Below are 27,567 nucleotides of genomic sequence, written 5' to 3' on the forward strand. Positions count from 1 at the left end.
AGACCCACAGAATCCAGATTTGGATGGACCCGGGTTGAGTTGGTCCTGCTGAGCAGTGACCTTCTGGCTGCAGGCACCCTGTGTTTTGAACCTGAGGCCCTGCACACTACACCACCCCTCCATCCGTGGGTCTAACTCCCGCTTGCTTTCTCTTCCCCCAGGAGAGTCGTAACCTGTTCTGCTGTCTCTACCGCTCCTGGTGCCACAACCCTGTGACGACCGTGTCCCTCTGCTTCCTCACCCAGAACTACAAACATGCTTACGACCTCATCCAGAAGTTGTATCCTTTCTGGTGCTGCTGGGGGTCTCTGGGGGAGTGGGGCGGGGAAGAGCGGGAGGCAGCAGTGGTGACACTGTGTAGCCCAAACAGGGCAGCGGACGTGCCAAGCTGGCTCACAAGGGCAGAGCTGAGGAGCCAGCCTTGCCTTTGTTTTCATAACAAACAGTGGTGGAGTTAAACAGCTGATTAAGGATGGTCCCTAACAAGGCCATTTGCCATCCCCTGGGCCAGGAAGGAGCCTTGGTCTATTGTTTGCTACTTTGTGTAAGGGAACTGCAGCAAGGACCTGAGTTCACTGCCTACACCCACTCTTGCAAGAAGCCTAAATAATTCTGAAAAAGTCTGAAACTCTCTCCTCTGGTGTGGTACCAGCCCATGGGGCTTTTCAGACAAACAAAGCTGAAATACAGGGGCATCTGCAAGTTGAGAGAGCAGCCTGTGGGATGAATTGGGTCAAAATTGCTCTGTGCTCATGACTGGAACAGCAGGTCACTTTCTCCATAGTCTTTCTGCTGGGCCCTGCTTGCGAAACCAGTTCTCTGTCCAGCAGAGCACAGAGAAAGCCGTGAACCAACACTCCAGCCCCTCCTCTGGCTGAGGGACCAGCCTGGGACTTTGGAGTTCTGAGTTCAAGTTCTTGCTCCACCACAAACTTCTTCTGATCCCTGGTGCGAGTGTTTTCATGCTGTGTTCGTTAGGCCTGAAGACGTCTGGGGAGGCTGAGGAGCAGGGGAGCACTGAGGCGTTCATTTGGACAGTTTCTTTCCTCGATCATGCTGCTTCTGTGGGGACGGGGAGGGAGAACGTGGAGGGCCTGGAGCGTCCTATTCTGCCCATCCTTAATGGGGGACCCACTCAGATCTGCGTGTCAAGGCTGGGGCTTGTTGGTGGGAGGCGGCATGGAGCAAGCTTGCCCTGTTGCCGGGCCATTGGCTGCAGAGGCCTCCAGAACCACTGGATCAGCATCTTTCAGAATCTCTTTGAGATGGCCGGTTTCATACAAGTCGTCTCCTGGGCATGATGCGCACACATCACAACTACAGCCACTCTCTCCTTCATCCATCAGGCTGCCGCTGCAGCAGCCTTTGCATGGCTTCCCCAGGAAACAGGGTGTGTCCAGAGCAGCCTCTAAGAAGGTGGCAGTCAGGGTTGGGTCAGCAGCACGTCAGCTATTTGTCTAGACACTGCCAGTCAGGGGGCTCATCTCTTTGCCAGGACAGGTTGCTGCGAAGGACACGGCTCGCAGGAGTTGTTCACACGTACATACACTTCAGCATCTCCTTCGAATTCATCCACCTTTCACCTCTTCTGGCTGCCATTATGTCCCCTCCCCTCAGATGAGCTGGGAGCTCTGACGAGCAGCATTCTTGCCCTGTTCCATAATGGTTTTAAGCGAGGAGCTGTATGATGTGGTTAGAAACTGCATTTTCCTTCCTGCTCCACAGTGGAGTGAATGACCTGACTGGCGACAGACTGCAGCAAAGCCGTTGCTTCTGGGCCAGTGGCTATGACGCTCCCGTAACCTCAGCCGTGAACAAGAAGCCAGCCTTCCACAGTTCCCAGTGACCCGTGTCTTTCTGGCTCACATGGGACAGCGAGCGGAGTTGTGGGTCTAGGATCATCCAGAGGCGCGAGCGCCCGCTCTGAGGGGATGGCAGCGCACACTGCTTCACCTGCTGCTCTAAGTGCAGCAGAAAGCCCAAGCTCCTTCGGCCGCAGGAGCTGGGAGAGCAATGGTGAGCGCTCAGACCCTGCAGAGGGAGGGAACGTAGGGCTGCCAACTTCCTAATTGCACAAAACCGAACACCCCTGCCCTGCCCATTCTCTGAGGCCCCGCCCCCCCACTTCCTCCAGCCCCCTCCCTCCGGGCTTGCTCTCCCCCCCCCTTCACTCCCTTTCACTGGGCTGGGGTGCAGGGTCTGGCAGGGAGTTAGGGTGCGGGAGGGGGCTCAGGGCTGGAGGTTGGGGTGCGGGTAGGGGTGTGGGGCCTGGCAGGGAGTTTGGGTGCGGGAGGGGGCTCAGGGCTGGAGGTTGGGGTGCGGGTAGGGGTGCGGGGTCTGGGAGGGAGTTAGGGTGCGGGAGGGGGCTCAGGGCTGGGGCAGGGGGTTCGGGGTGCGGGCTCCAGACGGGCGGCGCTTACCTCAGGCGGTTCCTGTTGGCGGCGCAGCAGGGCTGAGGCAGGCTCCCTGCCCTGGCTCGGCGCTGCTCCGGGAAGCAGCCTGTCTGTCCGGCCCCTGGGCGGAGGTGCAGTCAGGCGGCTCTGCGCAGTGTGCACTGCCCGCAGGCCCCATTGGCCACAGTTCCCAGCCTATGGGAGCTGCGAAGTCGGCGCTGGGGGCGGGGACAGCACGCAGAGCTTCCTTCATCGCCCCTGCAGCCACTTCTGGGGAGCTGTGCAGAGCCAGGGCAGAGAGCCTGCCTTAGCCTCACGGCCGCCTGGGCAGGGTGAAGGCAAAGGCAGGAGTCTCCAGTCTCAGGCCCTTCACTCGGAGGAGCCCCACACAGTGAGCAGCTGATGGCATTGTGCCAGCTGGCTGATGTCACTGACCTTCCTCTCCCCTGCTCCCGATCCCAGATGCACCCTGGGATCCATGTGCCCCCTCAGCTGCTGCTCTGACAGCTGGCTGGTGGCTCATGCGCTGCGTTCCTAGTGCTGATGCTTGCAGTGCTAGTCATACGCTATTAATGTTACAGTAGCACCTATTGCTGGGTGTTGTAGAACTGCCCCAAAGAGTGTTCACACCAAGCAGTGGAGCCCCTGACACATGCCCCAGGGCAGCGTACCCGTGCTACAGAAACACCCTGTGGCAGCTTGGGGGTTGGTCCATTCGTGTTATAACATGGGGGAGGGGTTGTCTCCCTCCCGGTTGGATCTGAACCAGGGTTAATCATGGCCATTCCTGCAGCAGAGATGAGACCTGCTCTGTCTGCTGCTTTATTTTAGTTTTCAGCACAAGCGTGATCCAGCTGTCGCCCTTCCTGTGAGATTCTCGGCTCGCCTTGGCCTCTGCTGCTAGTTATGCTGAGTGTTTCTGCACTTGGTTTATTTGGCCGGCTCATCCAGAGCCTCAAAAATGCTTCCTTGTTTAGAAAGCCCTGGGCAGAGGCAGCAGCTGAGGGCTCTGCTGGCGGGACCCAGGCCGGTTTTCTGTGGTTCTCCAGTAGTTCCGTTGACATCACTGTTTATGTTGAGCATAATGATTATTTCCATGTGCCAGCAAAACATGAACCTCCCGAAGTACATTTCCCCAAGCACAGGCTTGATAGTGATCTGAGCGATCCCCTCTGCTGTGCACGAGAGTTCATCTTAGGAGATGGGAACGCTTTGGGTTGGTGCCGCGAGAGCCCTGTGCTGGCTGCAAGGGGAGGCTGTCGCAGTACTAGTGGGAACGCTTACTTTCCTTACGGAGAAGGATCTCTGTGGCCCACATTTCATAAACCCACTGCTGGCTTGAAGGGCAGCCCGACTTTCTCTGCTCTTGGAGAGACTCTTGGTTTAAAGAGCTGATTCCAAGCCTTCTAGGCCACCTCCTTGCAGCCTCCTTCAACCTCCTACTTTGAGCCACTGCCCAATCATGCACCCGCCCCTCACCCAGGACAAATTTCTCATTTGTTGTGCAGCTTCCCGTAGGAGCCGGCTGTTTGCAGCTTGCTGGTATGTGCGGATAGGTGGTGAACGGAGCAGTTACATTGAAGTACACCTCTACCCCGATACAACGCTGGCCTCGGGAGCCAAAAACCCTCACCGCGTTATAGGTGAAACTGTTATATCGAACTTGCTTTGATCCACCGGAGTGCACAGCCCTGCCCCCCCGGAGCGCTGCTTTACCGCGTTCTATCCGAATTCGTGTTATATCGGGTTGCGTTATATTGGGGTATAGGTGTAGGAGCTTGGGGGGCGGGGGTTGTTAGAGCAGAAACCCAAATAAGCCAGAGTGTGTGTGTGTGAGAGACACACACACACAACTCAGTAATATTTGACTGTCCATATTTAGAAAAGACTCGGCCACATTTCCAGGTCAGCACTTGCACGCACCCAGCCAGGTAATTCTATGCACACACTGGTTGCTGGGCAGTGAGTTCCCATCTGCAGATGCAGGTGTGATAGGTACAGCTGGAAGCCTGACTCTGATGTGCAGTGCAACCCCAGCAGATACGCAGTAATTGGTCGCATGGGAGAGAAGCAGGGGGTAATCTGCACTGCATCTTATTCCTATTGCTACAAGTAAGTATCTGCCTCTTTGCTGGCTACTTAAACTGTGGTCAGTGGTGACTAAGGCTGCTCCTCTTTTATGGTGGAATTTCCTTAACAGACATGTCCAGCGGGGACCTGGAGGTCACAGTGGATTTCCTCACTGAGGTAGACAAGCTGGTGCAGCTCATTGAGTGTCCAATTTTCACGTGTAAGGATCATATGGAGCTTTCTAGTCGCGGCGCGTGTGTACATGTGTGGGGGAAGGAGCGCCCGGTGCATGTACTGTGTCCGCATGCTCAGGCTCCCTGGGCATGTCCCTTCCCTGCTCCTTCATCACAAGTGGCAGCGCTGCACAAATAAATAGAGCAGAAGTTATGAGACTTTTTGCTGTGAGCGGTGTGAGACCTCCAGTGGAACTGTCCATCAGGGACACGCTGGATCGCTGCAGCGCGGAGGGCGGGCGCTCCGAATGTAGGTTAACAGTACTAAGAGCGTAGGCACCGAACAAAGAGATGGAAAGAACAGAGGGAACCCCCATTCATGTGTGTGCCTTCTGCACGTAGTCTGTATATATGTGATGCTGCTCAGGGCAGTGGCCTGGGAAAGCTGATCCCCATCTCTGTGTGAAGATATATACATGGAGAGATGGCGAACATTACAGTGCAAAAACAATAAGGAGTCCGGTGGCACCTTAAGGACTAACAGATTTATTTGGGCATAAGCTTTCGTGGGTAAAAAACTGCTGCTTCAGATACATTATAGTGCGGTGGCAGCTCTGCTAGTGTGTTTGTCTATTCTAAGTGCTCTAAAATCCACTTGCTGATGCAGGTAGTCTCAAAATTTGCTGTGCCTCATGGGAATGTAGGGTAAGGTTAATGGTCCAAATTTGGGGTCATCTAAGCATGGGGTTCCTGAGATACACACACACCCCCAAAAAATCATCACGTTACAAAAATCACCTGTGTTTTGTGCACACCTGGGGTTCAGATTATCCCCAAACTTATCTCAGCCACACAGGATTGAGTTTGGCTAGTGTACGGCCCCCACTGCTCCTTGCGGGAGGAGGGCAGATTTATATTCAAGCTATTCAGGGTTAAGTTAATGGACTCCAGGTTGGCATGTTAGCTTGAGCCAAAGACAATGAAATGTTCATGCACAGCAAGTCTAGGACTCGGTTAAGAGCCAAAGGATTTCCAGGTAGTAGGTTGTCATGGGAACTATGTGGCTCAAGAAGACGTGCTGTGGTCATTGACCCTCAACTGGACCCATGTACTGTGGGTTTGAGCCCGACCTTTGGCAGCTTCCACAGAATGTAAGTTGTGTGTGTTCCTTGCTGTCTGCCTGCTCCTTTGGGAAGTTTTGCTCAGAGACCAAAATTTCTGGTTTAAGAGCGATATTTTTAAGGGCTCTAAAATCCACATGCAGACTCTGATTGAGAAGTCTTGTCGAGGAAATGAGCATTACTAGAATAAAGGAAAGAGATGACTCTAGGAATTGTGTAGTCATCCTGATCAATGGGACTGAGTGTGATCAGAGGAAAGCAAATAGCTGCTGTTCTTTGAGAGGTGTTGCTCGTGTCCATTCCATGTTAGGTGTGTGCACTCGCCACATGCACCGGTACCAGAAGTTTTTCCCTCCGTGGTATCCGTAGTGGACCAGCTCTGGTGCCCTCTGTATGCCACGGAATAAGGGGCGCTGCCAGCTCCCTGCAACCCTCAGTTCATTCTTGCCGGAATCTCGGACACTGGGGAAGGAGGGCGGGTCATGGAATGGACACGAAGCACTCTGGTTACGGGAAAAAGGTAACTGTCTTTTCCAGTCAGATGGACTGGCTCAGCCAGCAGATTTCTTTTGTCCCTCCTGTCTAAGAGACCCAGAGAGCAGAAGGCTGCTGAGTTACCCCAACTGCTTTCCGCAGCTCTTGGACCAACCTGACGCTGCTTAACTTCCGAGTTGTGTTGCAATCTCAGCACAAGGGCATGTGGCTGCAAGACACAACATGTAACAGCCTCACTGGAATGGGAAACCCCTGAAGTGATGGTAACAAAGGGATACGGTTACTCACTGCAGAAAACAGCTGTCACAGTGGCTGCAGAGTGAGGGGTCAGCTTCGCAGAGCACCTGTGCTGAAATTCAAGGCTGGACCAAGGCACAGTATTACACGTCCCTGCTTGGGGCCTCAGCTGCTGGAGTCATGTGCTTACACTGGAATCTCAGCTTTCATTTGAAAACCAAGGAACTTTATAGCCCTTGTGAATGGGAAGAAAAGCTTGAAAATGTGACCTGAGTTTAACCAGTGCAGCAATGTCTGCCTGCGTCTGAGAGTCTGAAAGAATTGCTCAGAGGAGGAGGAACTGTCCCATGCTTCTCAGTGGGTGCCAGCTCCAAGGCCTTGTCCCCCCCATCAGAGACACTTGGCTGCTGAGGTGAGTGGGTTGGGGGGTGCTAATGGGAAGGGTACCCAGCTGCTGCTGCTCCAGTAGTTGGTAAGGAGACCCCACGTGGCTGCTGCCAAGTGAGGGGTGGGGCTGTAGCGGTGGCATGACGGGCTTTCGGCCAGCCCTGCTCCAGAGATGATGATGTCCCAGAGCCTGTGCACACATGGTATCGCCAACCCCCAGTGTACACAGATAGGGAGTCAGGCCCCCAAAGATCATGAGATTGGCCTAAAATCATGCCATGTAAAAGCAGGTAGTTTGGGCTTGGTCCTTCCCCTTCTGGGCCGAGCTGGTCGGGTACACACGAGGCTCGTGGTCCAGCTTTTCTCTACAACCATGAGACTAAAACTTTTCTTTTAACTGAAAACTGAGTTTTGCATAATCACGACTCCAGGATCTGGAACTCTGAGTGGAACCTCAGATGCCACCTGAGTTGGCAACACAGCAATGCTGGAGCTGTGACCACGTTCCTGACACACCCAACGGCAGCTGCTCAGGAAGGGTGGCAGCAGTGTAAAGGGACCAGAGAGCCTGTGTGGCAAACTTCAGTGAGTGACAGTGAATTGGGTGATGGGCAAGGGGGGCCTGTGCCAAGCTGCAGTTACTGATGCCCTGGGGAGCACAGCAGTCGAGCTGCGGGTGCCCTCTCCATGTCCTGGTGCTTGTGTGCCTGAAGTAGAGTGGCTGTAGGTTTGGAGGATTCCCTGTCCCGATTCTGGGTGTTGGTGTCACATGATCCCAGTGCCATGTAGGAGACAGGCCCTTGACCATGTTAAATCTTATGACACACTTCACACAGCAACTGCAGATGGCAACTTGACCGAGGCATGTTCATCCATCCGGGGTGAGTGGGAGCCCCCAGCCACAGCCTTCCCTGCTTTGGGTGCACTGGCTTGGAATGCTCACCCCGGCTGATTCATACCCGGCTGCTCTGCTCCATCGCTCAAGCTGTGCAGCAGCATTAGCAGCCCTTTGATTTCAGCTGCCTGTGCCATTGGCCCAGTTCCGCCTAGATCAGTGGGACAGGTCAGCAGGATCTGCAGAGCGAGGAACATGTGATCTGTGACAGACGCTTTCCTTAAGCGCTCAGAGCCGAGAGCTAGGACTGCTTGATGCTAGCTACCCTTGCATTGCAACATGGGAGAGAAGGAAACCTGTCCCAAAGGGCCTCACTTGCACCCAGGCCCTCGCCCCTAGCGTCTCAGGCTGCACCTTACACGGGTTGGTAGCGCTCAAGCAGTGTGTGCAGATTGCACTGAGCTGTCATGCACCAGGAGAGTGCCTTAAAATGAGCTGGGCTGCGGTCCCTCCCGCCACCTCATCACGGCTGGCACCGGGCCGGGTGCCCTGTTCTGTGGGTAGTGGTTGCTTTGTGCTGCTTCTCCTGCCCACTTCTCCCCTTGAGCAGCGAATGGAGTCGAACTTTAAGCTCCGTTTCACGGCCCTAGTGTGACTAGTGGCTCCCGGTGCTGCCTGATGAGAGGGTGCAAACGTGGCGAAGTTGCTGGCTCTCCACAGCAACGTTTGGTGTTCTTGGGACATGGCTGCTCTTTACCGGCTCCATTGAACAGCCCGGGTCGGGCGTCAGGACTGAATACGCCTCCCTTCAGGCCCCTGGGAGTTCAGCAGGCCACTCACGCACCATTGCTCCACCCAAGCCATGGGCCCAGAACGTGAAATACAGATTTCTGTGCAGCTTCGCCTCCCCGTCCACACTAAAACCCTAAAGTACCTAGCGCTTCCTAATCTGTCCCAGTCTCGGGTCGCCTTCAAGATGATCTCCTGCCGGGGCCCCTGGGTCCATCTCCTCCTCTATCCCCTTCTCTCGCTGGCTTTGTTCTGAAATCTTGCTGCATCCCAGCCTGTTGCCATGGAAATTCCTGTAATGCTACAAGCCCAGGACTGCGGGGCTGGCATCGAGTGAGGAGATGGTCTTGGCTGGTTAATAGAGATGGGAAGGGGTTAAATTAAAGGTGGACAGGACGTGCACTTCTGTAAGCCCTCCCCCTACAGTGAGGCTTGCTGAGCTCTTCAGATCCAACTCTCGTCCTGCCTGTAGCTAGATCTGTAGGTCAGAGAAAGGTTAGTGACCGGAAAACCAGTCCGCATTGGACATGGGTGGTGCTCATTGTGATGCTGGCAGGGCAGGTGCCGGCTCATGCCCAGGTCTCAGTTGAACAATGACAAATACAGAGCTGCAACCAGTCTGGCTCGCTCGTGTATTAGTGTTGTTAAAATAGGTGCTACAATTCAAAGGGTGTGTTAGTGTGAATGGAATGATTGTAAATTGCTGCCTGCATTGATCTCACTTCTAGCGTCCGTCTCCCACATTGCAAGGGAGTATGTGGGCGTTCGCATTGTCAGCCCCTGTGACTGGGTAGCTCCCCACTAAGTAGTATGAGGTGCTGGTCTCCAGTGCAAGGTGTTAGCTCCTGCCAGCGACACCCAAGGGGCTAGTGCGGAACCTTAGAGGGCAAAAGACTTTGTTGTTTTCTTTCCCGGCCCCCTGAAGATGGGAGGAATTCGCTTGCATGACTCATCAGTTGAGTTTGCAGCTCTGAGCAGAAACGGGGAAGGGAATAAAAACTCCTAACAAGGAGGAACTTGTTGCTGCTTGGAGTCTGGGGGTCAGGGATTACCAGGCATAAGCAAAAGATCCCCAGTGCTTAGCCTGGGTCAGCCCTGAAGGACGGGTAGCACTTCCTTAGTATAGAAGCATCTGTTTCCTTTTGAAACTTAAGATTGGAAGTGGTTTGTGTGTGTGTTAGCCTGCTGTAACCTTGTCAGTCCCTTCTTGTTTCTATTTCCTAGTTAATGCACCTTTAGGTCGTTTGTTATCGTACTGGCTACAAGTGTTGTCTTTGTGGGGGATCTAAGGGGCAATTAAGCTGGGGTAAGTGGCGGGTCCTTTGGACCTGGGAGTAACCTGAACATTGCTGTGATCCTGGCGTAAGGGGCCGTCTGTGCCAAAGGCAGGCTTGCCTGGGGGGCTCCCTGCTGAGACTGTTCTAGTGCCCGAGGAGTATGAACGTGACAATTGGTGAAATCGAAGGCTAGAACTCCCCTCCAGCGTGGGGTGCGGCGCTGCCCAGGAGTCTGCCCGGAGGTTGGTGCTCTGGCTCTTGAGCCATTGCAGCACCGCGCGGCACTCAGAATTGCTGCTCACATTCTCTTTATTGTTGAAGAATTGAAGTGCTGGTTTCTTCTTCACTCTGCTGCTGCTCTGTCTGTGTCTTGTAGCTTGTGCTGTGCAGTAGCTAGGAAGGGCTGTGCCATGTTCACAGCTGGCGAGGCTTTGGGGTAGGCCTGGAGGTGTTTCTTCCATTCCTAAAGAGTCTCTGTTGATGGCACAAGCCACCTAGCCCTCTGCAGATTTCTGCACTCCCAACAATTTTTTCTAATGCAGGTGGTGGCGGTTGTAATCCCTGCAGGGGTTGCTTGATTTCTACATGTGTATGTCTGTTCCTCTTCAGCACCCACTCTGGGAGATTCAGTGTCATGCTATTCAGAAAAGCACTACTGCAAATGGCACCGTGCAATTCCATGTCTGTGGTGTTTCACTGCCTCCAGATCAAATCAGACATGCTCGGTGTATGAGAGAGATGGCTTTTCCTAATTGCTGGAGCTGCAATCTTGCCTGGAATCTGAGAGTGAAGCTAAGTGCTTGGAGCTTGTCTACACATACAGTTCTTCTGGAGCAGCTACTGCACCTTTAAATTCACAGCACATATTAATCCAAATTAACTCTGAAGCATAGACAAGCCCTTAGTCCAGTGCCTCATCCATGGTTGCAAGCTTCCCTTCCTGTCACCTGTGCAACTGGAGGTGGGATTTGATCCTGTGGTTGGAATTAACTAAATTCTATTTTGACGCTCAACAAGGAATTGAATCCAGCTTCCTTCTCCTAGCTGTGTTGGCTCTGCAGGGCTAGAAGGTAGAAACCACTGTGTTAACTCTGTTGTGAGATGACTAAACCATTCTAAACACGGAAGAATCCCATGCACTGCTACAGGCTAGGGACCGAGTGGCTAAGCGGCAGTTCTGCAGAAAAGGACCTGGGGATTAAGTGGACGAGAAGCTAGATAAGAGTCAGCAGTGTGCCCTCGTTGCCAAGAAGGCTAACAACATATTGGGCTGCATTAGTAGGAGCATTGCCAGCAGATCCAGGGAAGTGATTATTCCCCTCTATTCAGCACTGGTGAGGCCACACCTGGAGTAGTGTGTCCAAATGGGATGTGGACAAATTGGAGAGAGTCCAGCGGAGGGCAACAAAAATGATTAGGGGGCTGGAGCACATGACTTATGAAGAGAAGCTGAGGGAACTGGTTTTACTTAGTCCACAGAAGAGAAGAGTGAGGGGGGATTTGATAGCAGCCTTCAACTACCTGAAGGGGGTTCCAAAGAGGATGGATCTAGGCTGTTCTCGGTGGTGGCAGATGAGAGAACAAGGAGCAATGGTCTCAAGTTGCAGTGGGGGAGGTTTAGGTTGGATATTAGGAAACACTGTTTCACTAGGAGGGTGGTGAAGCACTGGAATGGGTTACCTAGGGAGGTGGTGGAATCTCCTTCCTTAGAGGTTTTTAAGGTCAGGCTTGACAAAGCCCTGGCTGGGATGATTTAGTTGGGGTTGTTCCTGCTTTGAGCAGGGGGTTGGACAAGATGACCTCCTGAGGTCTCTTCCAACCCTAGGTTTCAGAGTAGCAGCCGTGTTAGTCTGTATCTGCAAAAAGAACAGGAGAACTTGTGGCACCTTAGAGACTAACAAATTTATTTGAGCACAAGGTTTTGTGGGCTAGAGCCCACTTCATCGGATGCAACCCTAGTCCAACCCTAATCATCTATGAGTGCAGCAAGGAGTAGATCTGTGGAATAGAAAAGAGCTGCTTTGCAATGTAGAACTGCATCTTAAACTGGTTAATTTGTGAGCAAGGTGGTGAAGGGATGTGCAGCAAGGGGTGGCCTAGAAAGGAAATGGCAAAGGGAAACCATCCAATCAACTGACACTGGTAGATTTTGCTTCCCAGATCAAAAAGGAGAGGGGCCTGTGAACTGCAGCCCCCCTCCTTGGCCTGGATTCATTGGCGGGTCTCGTTCTGCAGGGGTTCCGTAGCAATCTCATTCTGGGGTGCTTTGTAAATGCAGCATTTTGCCCTGTTTTGAGCCTGCCTTGGTTGGTGCAGGAATCCAGATTCAGGCCGTGCCTGAGAAATGCCATCACATCCGTGCAGAGACGCTGCAGCAGGAGCTGGGGAAGGTGGCAGGCCTGCAGGTCGGGGACAAAAGCAGTGGCTTAGAGAGGTGCCATTGTGCCAGCCCAGTGGCCTAGCAGGGAGCATCTCTTCCTGACTCAGACTGGGTGCGCAGCTGCGGGAAGCCCAGATGCTTAGTGGTGGGGGAGGGTGGGTAGCACCAATGTTGCCGTAGCATTAGAGGGTGCTGGAAGGGGACTCCTGCCCATCACCCCTGGGTGTTGGACGCAATGGTACATGAAAGCAGTCTTTGGGGTAGAGAATAACAGGACCTCGGGGGTGGTGCTTGCCAGGCTCTCTGAAAGCAGATGAGTGCATGGCACCCAGGAGGTGCTTTCCTGGGCCAACCGGGAGAAGTTTGGGGTAGTTTGTAAAGAACGATCCAGCTCTCTCTCTGCACCCACAGGGAGGGCTTGGTGGGGGGTCTGGCTGCCGGATGGAATGATTGTTTTCACCTCCGTTGATTGCCTGTCTGTTCTGGCCACAGATCTGCGCCTGCAGCTGCTGGACGTGAAGAATAACCCCTACCTGATCAAGGCTCTCTACGGACTGCTGATGCTTCTGCCTCAGAGCAGTGCCTTCCAGCTCCTCTCCCACCGACTGCAGTGCGTACCCAACCCCGAGCTCCTGCAGACCACGTGAGTGACACCCGCCGGGGGAGTAACTCCTCCCCCTTTCAGTATGGCCCCCAGTGTTTCGTCCTCTTGCATTCCTGCCAGCAGTGTCTGTGGTGTCCTCAGGGCACAGCCCACGTTGGTCCTAAACCTAGAGCTCTCGGTACACTCTGCGCCTGGCTTGGCAACATCCAGTCCTGCAGGAGCTGAGCTGCCTCCACTCCTTCAGTGATGCAGCATGGGCTGGGCCCTCGCAGCCCGGTGTGGGGCGGTCGGAGGGCAATGCTGATGAGGAAGAATAGTGACATCGGGGGCGGGGGGACCTGAACTGTGCTCAGTTGTGGGGCAGTGACCAGGGACACGGCTAATTGGATTTAGCGTGGCAGCCCTTATCCTTAATACAAAGCCATGGCCGGTAGGGGCCGAAGGGCCTGAGACTTGGCTGCTTGCATCAAGGTGGAGCAATGCATGCTGGGACCTCATGGGCTCAAGCTGCCCCCTCTGCAGTGGGTGCTTGGCGAGAGGCACGGGCAGAGCGGTGGCTGCGACTCTCGCCCTCCGGTAACATCACTGCCGCAGGCGAGGGCGGCAGAGCAGCGTGTGGGGCTCTGGAGCATTCAGGCGTATGAGCCGTTTGGCAGCCCAGGCCTGACCCCTTCTCTGTGCGAGCAGCAGCAGGGCCTTGCTCTGAGGCACCTGCCCGCAGCGCTGGGTGTCAGGCCTGAGGCTTCCTCCTGCGCGCACGGCCGCCTGCCAGGGCTCTGGGCGCGCTCCTTGCCCTGCACTGTGCAGCGTCGCTCAGCTTTTGTCTATATTTGGTAACCCTTGGAGGGCTGTGCCTCATCCACAGGCATTTGGCATCCGGGATGGAAAATTTCACTTGCAGGGTCGCCATGGAAACGAGCAGAGCCCTGGAGCAGATTTACACTGAATGGAGACCAGCGCAGCTCCCCTCAGCTGCCCCAGCTTGTTAGGAACAGCCCCCGGGAGCCTACCCAGGGGCTGCCTGCACCAGGCGTCCTACCCTGGGAGCTGCTTCAGCCCCTTTCACCCTAGCCGGCCACTAGCGCACATGCCAGTGCTAGCAGCCCTGCGAGTCTGGTGGGCTGCTGGGCCCGCGCTACTCTGGCCTTTGAGAACCATCGATCGCCTTTGCCTGCTCTGCCGTCTCGCCAGCAGTCGCCTGCCTGGGGTGCATCTGCTGCTCTTGGCCCCTACGCTGCTGGGCAGCAGCACAGCCCCTCAGTGCACCTGATTCTGGCTACGCCGGTGATCATAATGGCCCCTTCTGGCTTTAACTCTACAGACTGGCTGGGACACTGCTTAGGGGGCAGGGACCTAGACATCAGCTGTGCAGACTGGGCCCAGCCCGGCATGCCCATCTACTGTATACCCAGCCAGCTCTGCATCCTGCTGCAGGCAGCGAGCTCTCCAGCTGGGCACACAGCGCAGCACGGGAGCTGACCCAGTGACCTAGTGGCTGGAGCCCTGCAGCTTGGAGCCAGAGATCAGGGCTTGTCTTGGTGCTTCGCTCTTCAGGCTGGCCCAGGGCAGCCAGGTTCTGGTCCTTGCTGGACGTCTGTCCACCATGCTATGAAATCTCTGGAGCAGAATGCAGCTAGGGCTGAGGGTCGCCAACCAGGCAAGACCTCCTGGGAGAGGGAAGCTGTGGCATGCCAGGGTCTCCAGCCTGTGCTGTTAATTCTTCGCTATCATAAAACCGGTGCCAGGCATAAAATGTCCCAGTGTACGTGGCTCTCCTCTTCTCTTGGCAGTGAGGAGGCGTCTCTTGGCTGTGGTGGGGAGGGCTCCTAGGGACATCTTCGCCCTGGCCAGGTGAGCCCACCCCGTCTCTGTTCGGCTGGGCTGGGGAAGTAGCTCTTTCAAAGTCCAGGCTAATGAGCTGGGAGGGCTGCTCCTCAGCGGTGGCACATCCCTTCTGGAGACATTAAAGACTTATCCCTCCTCTGCAAAGCCCTGGGGACAGCGTTCCAAGATGTGCAGCAGGCAGATCCTTGCCTTTTAACTAGTCCCTCGGCAGGCTGTTATCCAGGGCCTCACGCTCCCTGGCCTGTGTGCTCAGGAGCATTGGCCTCTGTTCTCAGCCAGAGTATTTTTTTTTGAGTGTGAGCAGTGTGTGTGTGTGTGTGTGTGTGTGTGTTTTCAGGGGGGAGGGTTTTCCTCTTTTCGCCCCCGATTACTGGGCTTTTGGAGCAATCAGAGCTGTCAGACAGACTGAGCATCTGATTAACTGTGACCTACATTCTATTAAACATCGGAGCCCACTCTCATAACAGACCAAGCTGCCCCCCTTGGGAGAGCCAGCTGGGGCAGGGGGAAGCCGTGGGCGAAAGGTGTCGACCCACTGCCTGGACAGAGATGCCTGGCGGGTTTCCCATCTCCATCAAGGTGTCCCATCTCCTTTCTCTGCACTCCTTGTATGGACTAGCTCTCTTTTTAAATGTCTCTCTGCAGAGAAGACTGTCGCATTTATCCCTGGATCTGAATTTCCCTGGGTTCCCCAGTCTGACCATCACTGAGCCTTGGGTTAATCTCTTAATCCAAGAGTGGGGGTCGGCACAGGAGAGTTGCACGTCCGTTCTAGCCTGTTACCCAAATGCATCCATTGCGCTAGACACAAAGTGAGAGGCCATCCCTGCCCCCACAGCTTTACCGTCTGAATAGACAAGACCAGGGGGTGGGGACCCCAGGCACCGAGGTGTGCCTCTCTCTAGGTCACCCAGCAGATCAGTGGCACATCTGGAATTAGAACCCAGGACTGCCAATCCACTGTCCTACCTATTAGCCGTGGTTCCTGAGGTTTCAACTACCACGCGGCAGTCATCTTCAGAGGAACACCCAACTCCAGAGAGAGCACGCCAGAACCTTGCCTAACACCGCATTTAGCGTGCTGGCCATCCTGCTGTGGGGGTCCGGGTTCGCAAGCGCCACAGTCCGTGGGAAAGGGAGCTGGGTGCTGTCACTTCTTGTAGGCTTTTCATCTCCAAACTGCAGCACAACTGGCCATCCCGAACAAATGTACCATGGCCTCCAGCGTGTCCTTCCTCCCGTGAAGGGTCTCACTGCTGGGGGGGATTCTGTGCCCCATTCCTCATGTCAGCCTGTCTGCTGAGGGGCCAGCAGTGATGGAAGCAGCCACCTGTCCCCTATGAACAAGACTAAGGGCATCAGTTCTTCTTACATGAGCCTCCAAGGAGCTGGTAATGCACTTTGGTCACTAGCAATCAGAGGCCAAACCTCGTGTCAAAAGGCTCATTGCAGGTGCCGAGTTCTCCAGTCCCCTTGGCCATCCCTTCGCAGGACTGGAGCAGCAGTGGTGGTGCTGCAGGGGTGCGGCGTTCCCATTGGCATCTGCCTGCAGTACTCGCTGCCTGCCCAGATGACCCTTGTCTCAGGCTAGTGCTCTTGGCGCTTCGGCTTCACGGACGCTTGCCCACAAGTAAATGCCAGCAGCAGCCCAGTGCAGTGTACTGGAGGTGACCAGCTCTCAGCCGGCACTGAGGGGCTGCACTCTGCTGAGCTCTCTGCGGTGCTCCTCTGTCTCCACTTCTCCCTTTGCCTTGTGCTCTTCCGCTCAGCCTCTGAGCAGTGCAGCTGGAAAGCCAGGGGCAAGGAATTCCCCCAACCTCAAAGCATTTGTTTTACGGCCCTGCCCCATGGCAGTAACCCAAGGTGTGCACCATACTTGGCCAGTGGGGATGCTGTACCTACCAAGGGAGTAGCAGGGGCCTGCTGCCCCACACTTCCCTAGCGAGATGAGTGGAGCAAAGGGCTTGGCAGAACCTCATTCCCTGAGTTCGGTGGAGCAGTGCGGGGTTGGGGGATCAGGAAGTGATAATTCTCAATGCATGGCCTGCTCTGTTACGGCTCGTCCACACCAGAGTGGGAGCAGAGCCAGCCAAACCAGGTAGATCTATGGCTTTCGAGAAAATAAATAGTATGTTGTGGTCATGGTAGGGACCCAGGTAATCACATGTCAGCCCCTGAGCCCTGCCAGCTCTGCAGGGCCGCCCAGAGGATTCCGGGGGCCCAGGGTCGTCGGCAGCGGGGGGCCCTTCCGTTCCGGGACCCGCCGCCAAAGTGCCCCGAAGACCCGCGGCGGGGCCCCCCCCCGCCACCGAATTACTGCCGGAGCGGGACCCGCCGCCAAAGTGCAGCCCGGTCTTCGGCGGTAATTCGGCGGAGGGGGGTCCCCGCTGCGGGTCTTTGGGGCACTTCACCGGTGGGTCCCGGAACAAAAGGGCCCCCCGCCGCTGAATTACCGCCGAAGACCGGGCTGAACTCGGCGGCGGGTCCCGCTCCGTCTTCGGCGGTAATTCGCCGGCGGGGGGTCGTTCCGCCCCGGAGTGGAAGGACCCCCCGCCGGCGAAGACCGGGAGCGAAGAAGCTCCTGCACCCGGCCCTGCAAGAGTTTTCCGGGCCCCCCGGAGCGAGTGAAGGACCCCGCTCCAGGGGCCCCGAAAAACTCTGGTGGGGGCCCCTGTGGGGCTCGGGGCCTGGGGCAAATTGCCCCTCTTGCCCCCCCCTCTAGGCGGCCCTGCTGCTCTGACAGCACAAGCACTAGGAGCTGGATCTTGGCCACATGTTTCCCACCACTGTCCCGGCCCAGTGTAGACAGGACCTTGGGCAGCCACGCTCGCCTTCAGCTGGCCAGGAGGGAGAATCAGCAGGGGCCCTAGGGACCCTGTGAGACAAGAGCCGGGGCAGGAGTTTCTCCAAGCGCTGCATGGCACTTCCAGGCATAACATGGCCCAGGCCACTGGCTTGGCTCAGATGCCTGGCTCTGAAGGGAGCGTTAGCCACTTGCTAAGCAGAATAGCAGTGTCTGATCCCACCCCCTCCCGGGGGCCCCCAATCAGTGCTGACCTCCCAGCAAACTGGCACCTTGCTCCTTGCCAGGGCTGCTGCTTGCCACCCCCTCGCCCAGCGGTTCTGTCTTCCCAGCCACTGAGCAGGCCCCGAAAACAGCGGAGATACCCCAGCTGTTGGCTGGAAACAGGAACTCAAGTGGCATCTGATTCAGCAGGAGAAACTGGGCCATTCAGCGCTGTCTGTCTAAGCATTTCGGAGATGTTCTCTGCTGCTCTGCAGCATGTAGTGGGTGTCTGAAGGGTTAAGCCTTCAGTGGGGGGTGGTTTTTCTTCTCCTTCTAAGCTCCTCCAAGCTAAACAAACAGGCCCTGTCGATTTTTGCCCCTCCTCTGTTAATCACCTTGTGTGTAGGTTGGGGTTGTTGATTTCCCAAATGTCAAGCTCTGTGGATTGGCCTCCCTCCCCCAAATATCCAGGCCAGGGGGAACCTCTCCTCCTGGCAGTGTCTCAGCACTACCTCAGACACACATACCGGTCTCAGGTTTGCTCCTAATTCCAGTGACTCTCGAGGAGACAAACACTCTTTATGATCTGGCCAAGTACAGCTTCCTAAGCAGTGCAGCCAGAGGCAGAGCCAGCCAGCAGGAGCCGGGAGGCGGGATTCCCGTACTGCTGTGGGAAAGGATTAAACACTGGCGTTTTAGTGCCTTGCGCTTTTCCCCTCCTGGAATAGCAGGGCTGGTGCACAGCATGGGGAGCCTTGGTGGAGCTGTGAGAGGAGCCGTGGGCTGGAATAGCCTGTGCATTATCCTCCTCTTCTGTGCTCTTACCCTGGGACTGCAGGTTCTTCAGGGCAGCACCCAGCACAGTGGGGCCTTTCCAGAGCATAAGTATGGAGGGGCTTTGGCAGGGCTGGGGGACTAGGAGTGGCATAGTAGGGGGTGCCTGTCTGGGTGGAGGGCCTCAGGAGAGCTCGGGGGGGACTAAGTGGCATAGCAGGGGCCAGGTCTGGATTTAGGGTATTGGCAGAGCTGTTGGGGGGCTCTCGGGCTGGAATTACTCAGGGGGCTGCAGATCTGGATTGAGGGGCAGCGGTAGACTCGTAGGACTGGAAGGGACCTCGAGAGGTTGTCTAGTCCAGTCCCCTGCACTCCTGGCAGGACTGAGTATTATCTAGACCATCCCTGACAGGTGTTTGTCCAACCTGCTCTTAAAAATCTCCAATGATGGAGATTCCACAACCTCCCTTGGCAATTTATTCCCGTGCTTAACCACCCTGACAGGAAGTTTTTCCCAATGTCCAACCTAAACCTCCCTTGCTGCAATTTAAGTCCATTGCTTCTTGTCCTATCTCAGAACACTTCTTCTCCCTCCTCCTTGTAACAACCTTTCATGTACTTGAAAACTGTTCCCAGGTCCCCTCTCAGTCTTCTCTTCTCCAGACTAAACAAACCCAGTTTTTTCAATCTTCCCTCATAGCTCATGTTTCCTAGACCTTTAATCATTTTTGTTGCTCTTCTCTGGACTCTCTCCAGTTTGTCCACATCTTTCCAGACATGTGTCCCCAGGACTGGACACAATACTCCAGCTGAGGCCTAATCAGAGCGGAAGAATGACTTCTCGTGTCTTGCACTGAGGCAGGACACTCAGCGCCTGTTTGTGCTGTTAGGTCCCTCCCTTTCCCAAGCACCACACTTGCCACCCCCGTAAATCAGTTAGTTAAGCCTGAGGCCTTGAGGCATAATGCCATGGCGCCAGTGGGTGATCCCTCACCCTCCTTGTGCCAGCAGTACAGACAGCCCGGGAGCTGGCACTCGGGGCTGGTCCCCTGCAGCGTTGCCCTGGTTTCACTTCCGGTGTGAGTCTAAACAGACTTTAGGGCTGGTCTACACTACAAACGTCCATCAGTAGGACTGTCGCTCAGGGGTGGGAAAAAGCCACCAGTTACCCTAGTCTAACCCGCAGGGTAGGCAGCGCTGTCCCGGCAGCAGCGCTTCCCTACTGCCATAGCTACGCCCGAGGCGGGAGACGTTCTCCTGCTGGTGTCGTAGCTTCTTCACTGGAGCGCGACGGGGGCAGCCGCGCCACGGCCGCGTTGTAAGTGGAGACCTGCCCTGAGTCAAACCAGTCCAACCCTGTGCGTGGGGGGAGGCTTTTGTCTCCATGTGGCATAAGTTGCTTAGAACTGGGTTGAAACTAAACCTCAATAAACCCGAACAAGCATGTGCCCAGGGCCTTTTGCACTGGTTCCACTAACCCGGGGCAATTTGGGTGTAGCCAGGGCCTCAGAATTGCAAAGCAGATGCCGCTAAGTTGGCGTCTTTGTGATCCAGCAGTAACTGAGTGGAGCCCATGCAGCTGATTGGCAGTTGAAATGCACAGGGCTTGGTCTCCCACTGGCATGTCCTGGGATTTGTACCGGAGACCTGGGGTCTCCCACCCAGGATCATCCTGCTGCAGTCGCTGCTTTGCTGCCCTCGAAGGAAGGCAGCTTGGCCTGTGGTTAGAGCTGCTGGCTCACAGTCAAGGCTCCAGGCTCTGTTTCCAGTGCCGCCGCTGCCCCCGCGTGACTCCGGCGGGCCGCTGAACCGCCCAGCCGGCCTCTGTCTTTAGCAGCACACGTGGCTTTTGTGGGCGCTGGCGGCAGGAGTCCAAGCGCTTTGACCCTCTTTGTCCGGAGCCCCCTTGAGCCATCCCGCACTAGCCTGGGCCTGTGCCCCTTCGGTCAGCCCAGGGGAGAGCTCCCGCCCGGCACTCGGCCAGGCTCTCTCCTCTGCCAGGGGAGGGTGGAGGCAGCTCAGATCAGCCCATGGCTGCTCAGACCGCTTCCCCCTGCAGCAGCTCGTTCTCTCCTGCACAGGCCCAGGCCCAGGGTCCATCAGCACTCCCGGCCCTGGGCAGACTGTCCCACCCGCCTGGCTCTGTCCCAGACGGACTCGCTGCTCGTGTGCTCTTCCCACCTCTCCTGCTCTGCGGCACTGGCTGCATCTGGGGTCCATCTGAGCCCTGGGCCAGCGCCCCAGCCTGCCCAGATCCCCCTTCCCAGGCAGCGTGTCTGGCTCCGAGCCACGGGTTCCTGCATGTACGTTTGTCTCCTCTTCTTGCAGCCTCACCCAGCCCCGTGGGGAGTAGCGAGGGGCTGTGCCTGAGCGTCCCCCAGGAACCCCAACACGACCGGCCCCATGGTTGTGATGTCAGCTGGAGCTGGGCTTGGGGGATAACATTGGGCTGGACCGTTTCCCCCCCACCCTCGGGGCTGAGACGGGAGCAAGAGGTGGGACAAGAGCCTGTCCCATTGTGTTGATTGGCAGGGGGGGCGTGCAGGCGCGGGCAGCCTGTTCTGGGGCGGGACGGGGACATGTGGCAGCAGCGACTCCTGAGGCAGAGGGGGGCTGGTGCATGCGCTATAACAGCATTTAAAAGAGAACTGGATACATTCATGGAGGTTAAGTCCATTAATGGCTATTAGCCAGGCTGGGTAAGGAATGGTGTCCCTAGCCTCTGTTCGTCAGAGGATGGAGATGGATGGCAGGAGAGAGATCACTTGATCATTGCCTGTTAGGTTCACTCCCTCTGGGGCACCTGGCATTGGCCACTGTCGGCAGACAGGATACTGGGCTGGATGGACCTTTGGTCTGACCCGGTACGGCCGTTCTTATGTTATCCGAGGCAGGATTTGGCCGGCCCTGCTGGAGGTGCAGTCGGACAGGAGCGAAGAGCCAGATGGGCATGGGGGGGCAGCCCAGCAGAGTTGCAGGGCAGTGGCCTTGGTGGGTGTGTGGGGCTGGCTTTGAAAGGACACGAGGCCACAGCCCGGCTGGGTGCTCTGGTCCTTGGTCCTATAGGGTCAGTAACTTCCCCGGCGCTGCGCAGCAATGGAGCCTGCAGGCTTCCTCTGCACTGGCTGCAGCACCTTACCCTGGCGTGCCCTTCCCGCTCAGGCAGGCCGCCCTGCGCTGTCGCCCCGGGGCGCTGACCTGCCGCGCTGTCTGCTCGGCCGGGGGAGAGCCTCGCAGCTGGGGCTCCGCAGAACCCTGGTGCCCCAGCTCGCTGGGCCCCCCAGCCTGGGAGGGTGCGTCACACGCCGCGAATGGCACCCGCAGGGCAGCCGCTCTGTCTAACGCTGCTGGTGTCAGCCCCACCTTAGATTTGTGGGGGTGACTCTTGAGAGACCAGTGCTAGGGCCAGACCAGGCCTCTGCAGCTGCCTCCCGTGCTCCAGCTGGGCTCTGCCAGACTCCTCCTGCCTGGCCTAGGGAGCATCCCTGGTTCCAGGCTGGGATCCCTCTGGCACAGACCCAGCTGGGCCCCGCTGTTTGGATCCCGTGGGGGCTCCTGTTGCCAGGTGACCCCAGCTCTCAGGCAGTGAGGTGCCAGGGCACTGAACTCCCCACCAGGCTTGTCACGAGGGGTGGCTCCTCCTGGCAGGCATCGAGCAGAGGACAAGCCTGGAGCACACTGTCCCCAGGAAACGCCAGCGGGTGCCGGTACTGAGCGTTACTCCGCAGGGCGCTCCAGTCCCTGGATAGTGAGCAGTGCAGTCTCTGGCGTCCCCCGCCAGCTCCTGGGGCCTAGCTCTGCTCAGAGCGGGAGAGGCTCGTAGCACGGGGTGCCGTCAGGAGTGGGGGCAGTGCTCTCCAGCCTTCAGCCCAGGGCCCATTTCAGGAGAGACTCGGCACCCTCTACTCCAAGCCTCTTGCTGCTTGGCCGGTTAGCTCAGCCCAGCGTCAGGCTGGGCGCTCTGATCCGTAGTGGAAAGCACAAGTGTCTGGCCCCTGGCGTGTCTGCGTGGGGGTGGTAACGGACCGGGTGCTTGGCACACGCCCTCTCATCTCTCTCTGCTTCCTCTCCCCAGGGACAGCACTAAAACCACCCTGGGCTTCAAGAAAGCAACCGCCACCAACATCGACTACCTGGAGCTGCTGCAGCACTTTGAGCGAGTCCAGAACAAGCACCTGGAAGTGAGACACCAGCGGGCTGGCCGGGGAGAGCCCCTAGACCGAAGGGTCGTCCTCTGAGCACCAGCTGCTGCTGGTGTGCATGGAGACAGTGACCTGGGGAGGGGAGCCGAGGGGCTTGGCTGCTGCCGTGGGTTCCAGGGTGTCTGATCCAGCGGGGAGCTTGTCCCGGGGGAGAGGCAGTGGAGGTGGTCACGATGCTCAGCTGGGGAAGGATCTCCAGAGACCATGCCGGAGCCCAGCACCGCAGCCGCACAAAATTCCACAGCATCACAAGCAAGTGTGTGGGGAAGCAGCAGGAGGGGACTAGACGGACCAATGAAGCTACACGCCCGCCCCCCACCCCTGCACTCCGCCTTACTAATCCCTCCCTGATGGCACAGCCGGGCCAGTAAGGCCAAAGGGAAGACACGTAAAAGCATTTTCTGCTACCTCCAGCCTCAAACAAGCGAGTGTCTGTGGGCGTGTGACTGGACTGGCCTCACCTCCCCCCCCATCGCTCCCCCAAGGCAGGTGGTCATGTGCTGCAGTCCCGAAAGGAAAGCCGGCCCCTCGGCCCTCAGATGTGCACTGCCCTGACCTCCCCGTGGCAACAGCACCATCTAATCCTCCAGTGCGCTTGGCCCTGTGGACTCGCATTCCTGTGTGTGCGTCACTCAGCCGCCTCGTTACCCCCCCGGACCCACCTCCTGTTGTACGTATGGCCCCCCGGAAAGCATCATGTATGTGTATATAGAGGGGTTCAGTCCGAGTCCGAGTTCTAGCCTGAAAATAGATTTGTACCAATGTAAAAGCTCCCCACGTTGAAATAAAAGAATTATGGCAAAGTCCCTGCCTGGCGTCTGCTGCTCCTTGGGGGAAGGCCCCCGGGATGGCCATCGCCTGGGCTGAGGCTGCCCTCCACACCCACTGAGCCCTTCGGGGGGGACTCTCCCCTGGCTGGGTCAGCGTCTCCCAAACTTCCTGCGGGGGTTGGAGATTTGGCCCATGTCTGCCATTTGTTCCGCGGGGCGAAGGGGGTCGCTGAGTGCCCCTTGCGCAGGGCGGGTCTGGCGTGCCGATGCTGAAATCCTAGGGGGTCGCTGCAGCTCCAGTAGACGTGCTCGGGTCCCACAGCCGGGCAGGCCTGGGTTCATTACCATGGCGCTAGCCCGTGCTCTGAGGCCAGAGCCAGCCAGACGAAGGCCACGTCTGCACGCTTGGCGCTGCAGTGGCACCGCTCAGCACCTTAGCTGTGCTGCTGGAGCACCTGTCGTGTAGCTGCCGGCTGCAGGGCCAGAAGGGGGTTTTCCATCGTTCCAGGAACTCCGCCTCCCCAAGCACCGGGAGCTGGGTCAATGGAAGCTGCTTCTACAGGGCGGGTGAGGTTGGCAGAGTTACGGTGCCCAGGGGTTGGACTTTTCACACTCTAGCTGTGTCAGCCCAAACATTCAGTGTCGAGCAGGCCGAAGGAGCTGCAGCCACATCCTGGGATTGCAGGACAGACGTACCCTGAGCGGTGAGCTGCTGCAAACGCCCACGGAGACGCCCTGCTGGAGTTGCTCGGAGGAAGCTGTGAAGTGGGAGCAAACTGTTGCAGGGTTGGGTGTGTTTATTCCTCAGGCAGGCCAAGAGCCCAGGGGTCTGTCTGCGCCGGTAGTGGCCAGTGTCTGAGGAAGGGGAAGGAGCCCCTGGGGGCAGGCTGTTCCGTTACAGGGAAGTGCCTTTCCACCTCCTCTCTGCCAGTGCTTGACCTGGGCTGTGAAGCAGGGGAACGTATAACCGGATGGTCTCACTATCCATAGAAACATTTAATCCTCATGCTGCCCACTCCTCCTCCACCCCACACCCACCCGCTCTCCCCCCTCTTGTGTGGTTGGGTAGGTCACAAGTGCAGCAGAAATGCCCCTTTCCCCTGGGCAGCCTGCTGCTCTGCTGGGCTTCACTTCCTGCCAGTTGCTGGCTGGGTGGCATTCCCAGCTCCTCAGCACCTGGATCCAGGCTGTGGTCTGATCTCCCGAATTCCAGGCCTCCTCCTCGTGTGACAAGCTGGCGGGAGCAGCAGGGCCCCTGGGGGTTGTGCCTTGGATTCCCCTTGCTACGCCCTCCAGCGCTGGCGAGGATTCTGGGCAGCCCCAGTCAGAAGCTGGAACAGGGGGCAGACAATGTTCTGGGTTCCCAGTATCGGTTTGTAGTGGGGCCTGTCAGTGCCTCCCATCGCAGTATGACCTTGTAGCTCAAAGCGAGGGGGGGCCTTGCTCTGCAGCAGGAGTTGACTACAGACAGCCCTTCCCAGAGCAGGGCCGGGAGGCGATGCACAGAGATGGAACAAGGCCGGGTGTGCTTAGGGGACTCTGGTAAGGGGGCGGCTCCTCTAGAAATGACCCTCCTCTGGATGACTTGGAGTTGTCCTGGGGTAGGAATATCTTCTCCCTCCGCTTTTATGGCTGCTGCTTTGTTTAGAGTGGGGCTGGCTCATCCTAATAGCCCTGTGCTGAGGGCATAAAATAAATCCATTCCTCTGTCCTGAGGCGAGATCTTCAAAACCCTGTCCCGGTGGGGTAGTGCCAAGAGTCTCACCTCCAGGAGCTGCGGTAACTCCAGAGCACTAGTGTCTGCTGACTGGGGAAGGGCAGAGGGCCAAATCCAGCCAGTGCCAAGCTCCTCTAACCCCCACTGCAACCAGTGGGAGCCGAACTCACTCAGCACCGTGCAGAGTCAGGCCAGCCGCCCGCTCCAGAGCCCACTGAAGGGAGTGGGAAAGATCCTGTGGCCTTCAGATCAGACTGTAAGCTTCAGAGGGCTCTGCAGATGCCCAGGGCCCCTGGGTCGGAGCGGGCCGCTGGAGAGCCGGGGGTCAGAGCGGGCCGCTGGAGAGCCGGGGGTCAGAGCGGGCCGCTGGAGAGCCAGGGGTCGGAGCGGGCCGCTGGAGAGCCGCAGCCGGGGCCTGGGGGTCGGAGCGGGCCGCTGGAGAGCTGCAGCCGGGGCCCAGGGTCTGAGTCACTCAGCCGGTGTCTGTGCCGTCCCAGGAGCAGGCAGTGGAGTGCTGACCCATGCTCGGCACAGACTCATTGGCCGTTTGGGGGATGGGAAGTCACCTCTGAGGATGTTTGTTTGGGTTTCTCTCGTTTTTCCACCTCTCTCTCCAGGCCTCGCCCTGGCCTTTGTCGCCCCAGTGTCCGAGCCGGCCCCATGCTGCTGGCCCTACCCTCAGCACTCCTGGGAAGCAGGGCGGTGACGTCATCCCTGTTCCATTGCTGAGGTGCTGGGCGGGGGCCGATCTTCGATGGCCCCCGTGGGCGTGAGGCTCCCCTTTGCAACTCACCCGCCCACAGCCACACAGCTCCCATGTGCTGTTAGTGCCTGACCCATGAGCGCATCCCTTCCCCATCAGCCGCTACTGAACCTGCCTCCCCATGCGGCATGTGCCCAAAGCCGGCTCTGCCAGTGCCAAGGGAAAGCAGAGGGAGTTAATCTGAGTGTCCCTCTAACTGCTTATACATGGAGTCTGGGGGGCAGGGGGTGTCCCATGCAGCCACCTCCTCCAGCCAGTCTGTACAATATCCCCCTACCCTTGGAGGAGCCTGGCTCCTATAGGGAGAGGGTCAGGATCTCTCCACCAGGAGGAAAGTGGGGCTCAATTTTGCACACCAGCCCTTAGAACCACCTGTTCCCGCACCCTGAAGAAAGCTCAGTGAGCCCCCACCCCCGCGTGGTACAGGCTCTCAACCTGCCTGCAAAACCCAGATGGGCATCAGCCAAGTTCAGAGCCAGCCCCGAGCTGCCCATCGCTGGAAGGGGTCACACCCGACATGGGAACAACCCAGAGCTTTGCACAGGCTCAAAGGGCCAGGTCCCAGCTCCAGGGTCCTTAGCACTGAGCAGCACCAGACCCCTAGCACCTCCCCGCCCCCCAAGCTCCAGGAATGTCCCACTCCAGCGCTGACCATGGCCTGTTGGGCCAACCACTGCAGAAAGCCCAATCCAAAAGCCGGGCTGAGGCTACAGTGGCGGAGGGAGCTGGGCGGGCAGGGGGCCTTCACGCTGTGTGTCACATTGATGAGACAGGGCCAGGCCCCTGCCACAGCCTCTAACGAGGGGCTGCCCACTGGTGGGCGGTACTAGCGGCCATGGTGCAGTCGTGTCCCTTCTTGGTGGGGACAGCAGATGTCAGGCCTGGTTTGCCAGCTGCAGTTTTGATGAGCATGATTGTGACAGGCCCGGCTGGGGGAGTGGGGACAGGGGCCTAGGCTGGCTGGCTCCCGTCCCACCCAGCCCGTTTGCAATAGGTCTGTGACCCAGGGAGTGTCTCTGAACAGGAGTGGGCGCGCGTGACGCCGCGGGTTCTCTGTGCCGTTTGGCCTGTCGGTGGTGCTGTGAGGCGGGCTGGGGATTATGGGGCGGGAGCCTGTCCCAGGGCATGGAGCCAGGTTCCTGTGTGTTCTAAGATGGAGCGTTGGGGGCCATTGCTGTGGCCACCTGTCCTGGGCTTTAGACCTCGTGAGAGCTGCATTTCAAGTGACTTCCCAAAAGCCTTTGGCTAGAGCAGCAGCTGGTCCCGCGTGTCACAGTTCAGGGCAGCTGCCCCCATATTCCCCCGCTCTAGACCCCCGGCTCCCAGCCAGCACCTCCTGCTCTTCCCCTCCTGCCCAGGGAGTTGCAGGCTGCACAGCTCCGTTTACACTGTTACCCCAGCAGGCCGGGCTGCCTGAGCAGGCCACGGGTTGTGCGTTGCTTTCTCCTCAGAGGCTGTAACAGCATAACTGCCCGTGCGTGGAAGGTACCACGCAGCTCTCTAAGCAAGCACCTGCTTCTGCTTCGAGTGGTGGTTCACGTCCATTCCAGTAGGTGTGCGCGCCACATGCACGATCATCGGAAAGTTTTCCCCCCAGCAGCACCTGTTGGGTCGGCCGTGGAGCCCCCTGGAGTGGTGCCTCCATTACGCTCTGTAGATGCCCCAGCCGACCCGGCGCCGCCGTCTTACCGCCCGTGATGGTCGTTGGAACTGTGGCGTCTTGCTCAG

General features: G+C 57.5%; 1 protein-coding gene across 1 annotated transcript in view; it reads left to right on the forward strand.

The window, feature by feature from the left end:
* The window catches only part of VAC14 (VAC14 component of PIKFYVE complex), a 205,545-nt gene extending 182,150 nt beyond the window's left edge, over positions 1–23,395 (forward strand). Inside the window, exons 16-19 of the mRNA XM_039502852.1 lie at positions 162–280; positions 4,604–4,683; positions 12,650–12,800; positions 22,463–23,395. Coding sequence (XP_039358786.1) covers positions 162–280; positions 4,604–4,683; positions 12,650–12,800; positions 22,463–22,625 — 513 coding nt within the window. The 3' untranslated portion in view covers positions 22,626–23,395. The remainder of the gene's footprint in view (positions 1–161; positions 281–4,603; positions 4,684–12,649; positions 12,801–22,462) is intronic.
* The last annotated feature ends 4,172 nt before the right edge of the window (positions 23,396–27,567 follow it).

This window comes from Mauremys reevesii, linkage group 16 (genome assembly GCF_016161935.1).
Source record: "Mauremys reevesii isolate NIE-2019 linkage group 16, ASM1616193v1, whole genome shotgun sequence".
NCBI lineage: Eukaryota > Metazoa > Chordata > Testudines > Geoemydidae > Mauremys > Mauremys reevesii.